Below are 10,063 nucleotides of genomic sequence, written 5' to 3'. Positions count from 1 at the left end.
TAACCAATCTACCTCTTCCTTTATTTTGGTTATCTTGAAAATTTTTAATAAAGTGGTACAAACCTTTCAAATTCTATAATTTTTATTGTGAATACTTTTCAAAAATGTTCTGATTATTGCCTAGCACTCAACTGAAGCTGCATATTGATCAAGTATCCAGAGATGATTCTCTTACTATTCTACATGGTTGTCTGTGGATCTTCCTGTCATTCCACATAGGCAATTATATCATCTGCAAATAATGACACGTTTTTCCTTGGTTCCCAATTTTAAGTTCTTTCATTTTTATTATTGTCATACTGTGCTAGTTAAGATCTCCAGGAATGTTCTGGAGAAAAGTTGCAGCAGACCTCACTGCTGGACAACTAGGGAACATCTCTAAAATTTTATCATTAGATGTGATATTCACTGCCCAGCTTTGGTAGCTAGTATCTATTAAGTTGAAGATGTATTTATGTCTGTTTTGCTAAGCAGTTATCTTTTTCATAAATAAATGTTGATTTTTATCTGTATTTTGAATGCCAGAGTTCTTGCAATGATACTTTTTTGAATATATTTTTATTGATGTAAAAATTCACATAATATAAAATTAGCATTTCAAAGTATACAATCCAGTGACATTTATTACATTCACAATATTATGCAATTATCACCTCCACCTAGTTTCAAAATATTTTCATCATTCTAAAAAAACAAACAAACCCATAACCATTACTCAGTCTCTGTGTCCTCTTCTCAGGCCCTGGTAGCCACCAATTTGCCTTCTATCTCTAAAGATTTACCTATTCTGCACATTTCATATAAACAGGAATATGAAATGTGATCTTTTGTGTCTGGCTTCTTTCACTTATCATTTTTTGAGGCTTATAACATTTAACGACACTTCACTTGTACACACACACACACACCACATTTTGTTTATCCATTCATTCACTGACAGACACTTGGATTATTTTCACCTTTTGGTTATTGTGAACAGTGCTGCTGTGAACATTTCATGTACAAGTACTGAAGTACCTGCTTTCAATTTTGTTGAAAATATAGCTGGGAGTGGAATTCCAGGGTCAATGATAATCCTATGTTTAAGTTTTTAGAGGAACTGCCAAATTGTTTTCCAAGGCAACTGAACCACTTTCCATTCAAGCTATGTTCAAGAATTCAAATTTCTGAAATGTTATTTTTTAAAAAAGATTTTATTTATTTGAGAGAGCAAGCACATGAGAGAGAGAGAGGCAGAGGGAGAGAGAGGTAGAGGGAAAAGTAGACTCCCCACTGAGTAGGGAGCCCAATGTCGGGCTCAATCCCAGGGCCCCAGGATCATGACCTGAGCCAAAAGCAGACATTCAACTGACTGATTACCCAGGCACCATAAAATGTTATTTTTTATATTGGTAAATATTGGGCATTTTAGGAAATGCTAACAGAGAAAATGTTTCTAGTTCCCAGGATACGTTTTCATAATAAATTCAAAGTTCCTGCATTATACAGCACTTGCAATAAATATACATGGTTGCACACATGAACTCAAGTCTTTTCTCCCCTCTCATCTCATATGTTGCTTATTTTTTAGTACTTCATGTAAACCTTTTATCACTTTTGCATATTTAAGAAATAAGGAGGTTTCAAGGAGTGATGGATCATCACACTTGGCAGAAACATTACAAAAGACAGTAAAAATAAGGAGAGCAAACTTACGCAGTCTAATTCTTTAGAATTCTTATTGAGTCAAATTATCTATTACAAGACATTCTGATTTATTTATTTATTTTTTAACTTTTATTTATTTATGATAGTCACAGAGAGAGAGAGAGAGAGAGAGAGAGAGGCAGAGACACAGGCAGAGGGAGAAGCAGGCTCCATGCACCGGGAGCCCGATGCGGGATTCGATCCCGGGTCTCCAGGATTGCGCCCTGGGCCAAAGGCAGGCGCCAAACTGCTGTGCCACCCAGGGATCCCGACATTCTGATTTATAAGGAAATAGAACATTCCTGTTTACGTGAAATTTTATTACCTAATATTCTATGTCTATGTTGAGAATTTATTAAACCCTAAAAATTATATTCCTTCATGTAATTCCAAAAAGTAATAAAGTCAAATACATAAAGTCCATGTTATATAGTGTAGTCCACAATATAACCCCTACATACCCTTATCACTATTCAACTTATTCTTATTTTTTCATATATTCAAATGGCATCATATTTGCAGTGAAAGTATTTAATATTTATAGTAGAATATTCTCTGGAATCCTTTCTAAAACACTTATGTTAAGCCCTTACAAAATAATTTCATTCTATACATAGTTTTGAATTTAACTAATTACCCAAATCTAAAATGCCATCAAACATAGAAAAGTAGTAACAACTAAATGATGACATTCCATCAAATATAACATGCGTCACAATTGAAGATACAGTCAGATGTAAAGAAACAAATCCAGAAATACAAAGATAAAACACAATCATTGATGCTTTTGCCACATTTATTGCTGTGTAGAGCTTATGATGTTTAATGATATCCAATCCTCCATAGAAAGCATTTTTAGTGACCATAATCACAGTATTTCTATAATATACAGTATGATTCCTTAAGGATTTCATAACTTAACTGAACCTGGAAATTGTTCCCAGAGAATAGGATTTCTCTGCTACATGAGTTAGAGAGCAATTAGAAAGATCTGCACTAACTTCTACTTCCAGACTTCTTCTCAGCCTGCTCCTACCTACAGGTCCTGGATCTGAGCCTTGGCCTCCCTCCATAACCCTGCCCCCACAGCCCACATTTTTCTATCCTGGCCAATTTTCCTGCCTAATGGGCTTTTGTGCAATTCAGAGGGTCTTTCTTCCTCATAAACTGACACTTTTTTATTTATGTAGCCTTCAGTCAATGGGAGATTTTTGTAATAAGAAACCAAGTACCTTCCTTCAGTCCTGAACAAGTTTTCCTTTGATTCCAACTCAAAGTTTTATGTACTTTCTAGTTTACTACTCACTAAATGTGTGAATATGACTTCACCCTCCTTACTATTCTACATTCTTAAAGTCCTGGTTTTGCTTTACATTTCAGAAAATGTGAAATTTAGATCTGTTCAATAAAATACAAAATTATTTTAAAAAGCTCTGAATTGTAAACAAAGCATTTTTTGTAAATAAAGCATTTTAGATAATCACTGCAATTAATGACATTTCTTTCTTGGTATGCAAAGAATTTTGGGGCCAAAGGATTTATCTATTATATGAGTTTGCAGAAAATTAGTGGCTTTGACATCCAGATGAAGGCTTTTACTACATTTTAATACATGAATAGAGTTTTCCTCCTACATGAGTTTGCTGATGTAAGGAAGATATGCATTAACTAGAAAGACCATACGATATTCATAGCATCTGTAGGATCTTTCTCCTGTACAAGATGGTAAAAGAGTTTTTACTTTCTAGAGAATGCTATCATCATCACAACATTCCTAAAATTTTTATGTACAACAAGATGTGATTTTTCTTGGCTTTTCTGCACTCACTGCATCTGCAAGGTCCCTCCCCCAAATGAACACCCTAATGTATAAAAATGTGATTTGAAAAGAATGTTTTCCCTCTTTCACTACATCCACAAGTGTTGCCTCTTAAATACATAGCCTCTGAAATTCAAATGAAATTTTTGACAATCACTGCATCTCTGTTTCTCTCTTTTGGTAAGATCCCTTGTGGTATACTGGGAAGAGTCTTCAGATGAAAGGCTTACAACATTCATTTCCTATAGAAGTTCCATAAAGTTCTAGTATAATCACAGCATTCATGGCATTTCTATTCTATATGAGTTCTCTGAACATATAGGACTAACCAAAAACTATTTCTCACATTTCTATAGTCATTGCACAGAGAATTTTCCTCTATGCTGAGTTTGCTGATGATTAAGAAGAGCTGACTTCCGAAAGAAGGCTTTTTGACATTCATTGCATCCATAGGGCCTTTCTCCTGTGTGAGTTCTCCGGTGACCAATGAGAGTTGACAAAGTAGCAAATGCTTTCTTACAATCACAGCACTCATATGGTTTCTCTCCTGTATGAATTCTCTGATGTACAGTGAGATAGGATTTAGCTGTGAAGGCTTTATCACATATACTACATTTGAAAGGCTTCTCACCTGTATGGGTTCTCTGGTGTATAATGAGAGTTGACTTACAGGACAAAACCTTTCCACATTCACTGCATCCGTGAGATTTCACTCTTGCGTGACAATTTTGCAAATGGTTAGTGAGACCTGACTTCTGGATGAAAGCCTGTTGGCATTCGTTGCATCCATATGGTCTCTCTCCTGTGTGAATTCTCTGATGAATCATAAGATGTGCCTTAGTGGAGAAGGCTTTCTCACAGTCCAAACATTCATAGGGCTTCTCTCCTGTATGAATTCTTTGATGGACAATAAGATGTGCCTTTGATGTGAAAGCTTTGTCACACACACTGCATTTGAAGGGCTTCTCACCTGTATGGGTTCTCTGATGTATAATGAGAGTGGACTTAGAGGACAAAATCTTCCCACATTCACTGCATCCATGAGATTTCCCTACTGCATGCTGAGTTTTCTTATGATTAGTGAGATCTGACTTCTGGATGAAGGCTTGTTGACACTGACTGCATCCGTATGGTCTCTCTCCTGTATGAATTCGCTGATGAATCATGAGTTGAGCCTTTTTTGAGAAGGCTTTCTCACAATCCGAGCATTCATATGGTTTCTCTCCTGTGTGAGTTCTCTGATGCACAGTGAGATGTGTCTGAATCATGAAGGCTTTATCACATATTCTGCATCTGAAAGGTCTCTCTCCCGAATGAGTTCTCTGATGTAAAGTGAGTTTTGACTTCCAAGGAAAAGCTTTCCCACATTTACTGCATCCATAGGATTTCCCTTCTCTATGACGAGTTTTCTGATGATAGATGAGTGCTGATTTTGTAATGAATGCTTTTTGACATTGACTGCATCCATATGGTCTCTCTCCTGTATGAATTCGCTGATGGATTATGAGCTGGGCCTTTTTTGAGAAGGCTTTCTCACAATCTGAGCATTCATATGGTTTCTCTCCTGTGTGAGTTCTCTGATGTACAGTCAGATGTGTCTGAACCATGAAGGCTTTATCACATATTCTACATCTGAAAGGTCTCTCTCCCGAATGAGTTCTCTGATGTAAAGTGAGTTTTGACTTCCAAGGAAAAGCTTTCCCACATTTACTGCATTCATAGGACTTCCCTTCTCTATGATGAGTTTTCTGATGACAGATGAGTGCTGACTTTGTAATGAAGGGTTTTTGACATTGATTGCATCCAAATGGTCTCTCTCCTGTGTGAGTCTGTTGATAAATAGTTACCTTTAACTTGCTGGGAAAGGCTGTCCTACAATCACAGCATTCATGGGATTTCTTTCCTGCATGAGTTCTCTGACACATGGTCATGAGGGGTTCATAAGCATTCACCGCACATTCATTGGATCCACATGGTTTCTTACCTAAAGCATTTGAGCAATAATTAGTGAGCCTTGTCATTCGAATGAAAGCCAGTGTACCTGCTACAGAATGAGCAGGATACTAAGGAAAAGTCTAGAAAAATATTTGTTTCTATTTACTATAAAAAACACTAATGAGACAATCAGTAAAATTTGAGTAAGCTCTGTAGATTGGGTAATAGTTCTGTATCAATGTCAATATTCTGATTTTGATGATTTTTAAAACTATTTTGGGTATATGAAAAATTGTTTCTATGAAATACACACCTAAGTATTTAGGAATAAAGAGTTCAGAAAAACACTATGTACATGTGTATATGTGTAAATGGAATAACAGGTGGAAAGAATGTGATAAAGCAAATGTGGTAAAATATTACCACCTAGGGAAATCTAAAGAATGTGTAAAATATTTGTGTATAATTTTGAGGTTTCTAAATCTAAACTATTCAGAAATAAACATTTTCAAAAGGAGAAAAATATAAAGGACATTTATGTAAGGATATATAGGAGTATTACTTATAACAGCTCGAATGTTGAAGGGACAAATTGTTTTATGTTCACACAATGGCACTCTGCACAGTACTCTGCTACTCTGACTGTAAAAATTAACTGAGCTGTATCCTTATATCTGTATATTTTTGTGTGTGTATGTTATACTTCAAAAATATTTTTACATAAAAAAGTAAGCATAAATTTAGGCAGGAGTCAATAAATGCTCACATGTAGAAGGATCCTGGAAGGAATCTGGATATTATTAATAGTAACAGGATGCCATTTAAGAGAGAGAGAACATGTCCTGATTTTTACCTTAAGAATGTCATCCTATGTATCAGTTATCACACTAACAAGGTCTCAAGTATTGTGACACAAATACTATTTTTAGGATTGTGGACTGTACTTGTGAAAATTGGCAAAGACCTGCTATGGTATATAGCATTTTTCCTGAATTATACTTTAGATCTTTCCCTCTATCTTCCAACTCAGAAGACTGTTCTTTCCATATGATGGCTTATCTTTTGCGCCCAGATAATTATTAGAGACTGATGTCTTTATAAATCCAGATGTTTCTAAAGTTTTTGTGTTCATGAATTTTGGGGGTGAGAGGATACAAAAATTGACTTCTATTACTTACTTTTGAAAAATAACAATAAATAAGACCCAAAGATCTGGCTATCACGTGGAGAAAATAAAGAAGCAAAAGTAAAGAAGTGAGGGATGCCTGGGTGGCTCAGCAGTTGAGTGCCTGCCTTCGGCTCAGGGTGTGATCCCGGTCTGGCAATCGAGTCCCACATCAGCAGGCAAGGAACCTGCCTCTCCCTCTATGTCTCTGCCTTTCCCTGTGTGTCTCTCATGAACAAATAAATAAAATCTTTAAAAAAAGAGTAAAGAAGCCAGAATATTTTTCAAGAAAACTATAATAACTTTGGCAAGAGACAATGGATATTGGGGCTTAGGTGAAAAAATAGTTACAGAAAGGAGTAGGGGATCTCCTGATTCAATAAGGAGAAAATACAGACTACATTCGTTAATGGACAGGATTTGTGGTATAAGTGAGAAGAGGAACCAGAGTGACATGAAATTTGAAGTAGTTATCAGATTTCCAGGTGCAGAAATGAAATATCTAGGTGAATATGTGTAGATAAAAGGAGGTCTGGCCTGGAGACAGAAATTTGGGGCTTATCAGCATACAAATAGTATTCTTAAGGCCATGAAAATGAATGAAACCACACTAGGAACAAATGATAGAAATAGGCAAGGATGAAACTTCATGCTCTCTTGCTCTGGAGATTTTTGAAGATGCCCAGAGAATGGAGAAAGTCCATCCATCAGGTGCAAACAATGACCAAAGAAAGATGCCAACGTAAGTCTTGAACAAATATCTGGGGGAGGCAGGTTAGAATGAAGAATCCTCAGCTTCTCACTTAAATATAAGCTTGGTTATCCTCTATTACTGATTCTTCTCTAATTCTTGATGCAACAATAAACTTTCCCAAAGCTCTTATATCATATTTAGAGAACACCACTGTGGTCAACATTCCCACTTTCTAGCTTGTTTTGATGCATTTTCACACAGCCCACAGAAGTCCAAAAACCTGATCTCAGGATAAAAGGCTTCTATGAGGGATCCGTGGGTGGCGCAGCGGTTTAGCACCTGCCTTTGGCCCAGGGCGCGATCCTGGAGACCCGGGATCGAATCCCACGTCGGGCTCCCAGTGCATGGAGCCTGCTTCTCCCTCTGCCTATGTCTCTGCCTCTCTCTCTCTCTCTCTCTGTGTGACTATCATAAATTAAAAAAAAAAAGGCTTCTATGATAACAGAAGAATTGTTATATCACTTGATCAGATTAAAGGGGTGAAAACAAGAGTTGTAGAGATAACAGGAAGGGACGTTGCCAGAGAGGAATCAGAAGAGGATAAGAAGGTCTGGAAGCTGCACAGAAAACATTTTACTGGACCTGAATCAATCCAAAGAGAGAAAATGAGGTGCATCACCCTTGAAACACCAAGCAAATGAGAGCATCAGTAAAGATTTAGGTATCTGTAATGACCTTTAAAGTTTGGGCCTTGTTAAAACACAGCTGGAAGAGGTCATCCCTTCATGGCCAACTATGTTACTTTCAAATCTTACATCTTTCTGTTCTCAGTTGTTCACTTACCTGAAAAGCACTGACAATGCATTTCATCTTCTACGCTCCATGGCTTTTCTCCCTGCTTGAAATTAAGGATCATTTCTGGCTTGGTAGCTGGAGAGCCTGTTCATGGGAAATGACAAAGACTTGGACACTTATAACTGGACTTATGGGGGTTATCTAGGAAGACCACAAAAGTCTCAGGAATTGACATACTTTCACCTTGACAGATTAAAGATCTATTGAAGGTCAGAGCACGTAAGTTCTATCTGGGAACAGAAGAGAGACTAAGAATCTATTGCCTATAATCTAAAGTCCAGTATCTTAACACTCTTTAGAAGCCAAAGCAACTGAAAAAAGAAAGGCTATTGTCTGTGACATTCTGAATGACACACGGTAATAATCTTTAACCATTGTCACAGGTTGCTATAATTCTCCAACAACATACCTGAGTATAGATTCTTCTGAGTAGAACCTAGTAGCTGCCACCCTTCCCAGGTTAAGTTCACAGATACATCTTTAAATGATGTTAATCCCTATAACACATTGTTCTTCAGTTTGTGAGAATCATTACTGATGTGAAACAGACCTCTAAGTGTATGTACTGGTTGTTTTTACCATAACTTACAAAGGCTATGACTTTGTGTAATAGTTTTCATTATTCATTATGGAAAGTAAAATGCCATTAAATCTGTATTCCCATATTATAAGATGTGTCAAATCAACATGTTGTAAGTTATACATCAAATATATTTCAATTTAAACACTCTATTGCAATCGTATGCTTAATTATCAACTAATCCAATAAATTAGAAGTTTCTGAAAGGTATGCCCATTAAATCCTATAGGTAATGTATCCCTGAAATAGAAATATCTGAAAAATATATTTTGAAAAATTTTGTTTTGTTTAAAGATACTTTTAATATCTACATAAAAGATAGAGAACTATGTACTAATATAAAAACACAGCAATTATTGACCCTCAAGGTGATTTTATCTTTTTTCCTCAACTAAATCCTACCACCTTTCATTTATTTCTATTGAGGTATGATTGATACACATTCATTTCAGGTGTGCAACATAATGATTTGTAATATATTTGTAAGATGACTGCCACAGTAAGTCTAGTTAGCATTCATCACCGTACATAGTTACAGGGAAACATGTATCAACAGAAAGAACATAGAATCAGACATAAAATGACTGTACATGAGTAATTATCAGCACAGGATTATTAATATTTTTTAACATAATGAGAGATAAGATACCCAAGAATATGTGGAAGGAATGAAATATTTTTAAAATTTTTATTTATTCATTTGAGAGAGAGAGAGAGAGCTTGCATGCATGAGCAGAGGGAAGGGTGGAGTCAGAGGGAGAAGCAGACTTCCCTCTGAGTGGGGAGCCCAATGTGGATCTCAGTCCCCAGGACTTCAAGATCATGACCTGAGCTGAAGGCAGATACTTACTTAACCTACTGAGCCATTTGGGAGCCCCAGAAAGAATGAAATATTAAAATGACCATTCTGGGGCACCTGGCTGGCTCAGTCATTAGAACACATGACTCTTAAAAAAAAAAAGAAAAAGAAAAAAGAAAAAAAAAAAAAAAAGAACACAGGACTCTTAATCTCAGGGTTGTGAGTTTCAGCCCCATATTGGGTGTGGAAATTTATTAAAAATGAAATCTTTAGGGCAGCCCTGGTGGCTCAGCGGTTTAGCGCCACCTTCAGTCTAGGTCGTAATCCTGGAGACCAAGGATGGAGTCCCATGTCAGGCTCCCTGCATGGAGCCTGCTTCTCCCCTCTGCCTGTGTCTCTGCCTGTGTCTCTGCCTCTCTCTGTGTGTCTCTCATGAATAAATAAAATCTTAAAATAAATAAATAAAATCTTTAAAATTAAAAAAAGACCATTCAGATGTATATAAACCAGTAGAAAATTTAAAAAGTAAA

General features: G+C 36.4%; 1 protein-coding gene across 8 annotated transcripts in view; it reads right to left on the bottom strand.

The window, feature by feature from the left end:
- Positions 1-1,174: 1,174 nt before the first annotated feature.
- LOC112643385 (zinc finger protein 577-like) overlaps positions 1,175-10,063 on the bottom strand; it is a 46,409-nt gene continuing 37,520 nt past the window's right edge. For all 8 annotated transcript variants that reach the window (XM_049108285.1, XM_049108291.1, XM_049108280.1 and 5 more), the window contains 2 exons: positions 8,143-8,238; positions 1,175-5,489 (listed from right to left, as the gene is read on the bottom strand). In XM_049108285.1, coding sequence (XP_048964242.1) covers positions 3,862-5,489; positions 8,143-8,238 — 1,724 coding nt within the window. In that variant the 3' untranslated portion in view covers positions 1,175-3,861. The remainder of the gene's footprint in view (positions 5,490-8,142; positions 8,239-10,063) is intronic.

The sequence above is a fragment of the Canis lupus genome, chromosome 1 (genome assembly GCF_003254725.2).
Source record: "Canis lupus dingo isolate Sandy chromosome 1, ASM325472v2, whole genome shotgun sequence".
In the NCBI taxonomy this organism is placed as follows: domain Eukaryota; kingdom Metazoa; phylum Chordata; class Mammalia; order Carnivora; family Canidae; genus Canis; species Canis lupus.
Note: the sequence above shows the minus strand (reverse complement) of the source record. Positions and strands in the feature narration are given on the sequence as shown.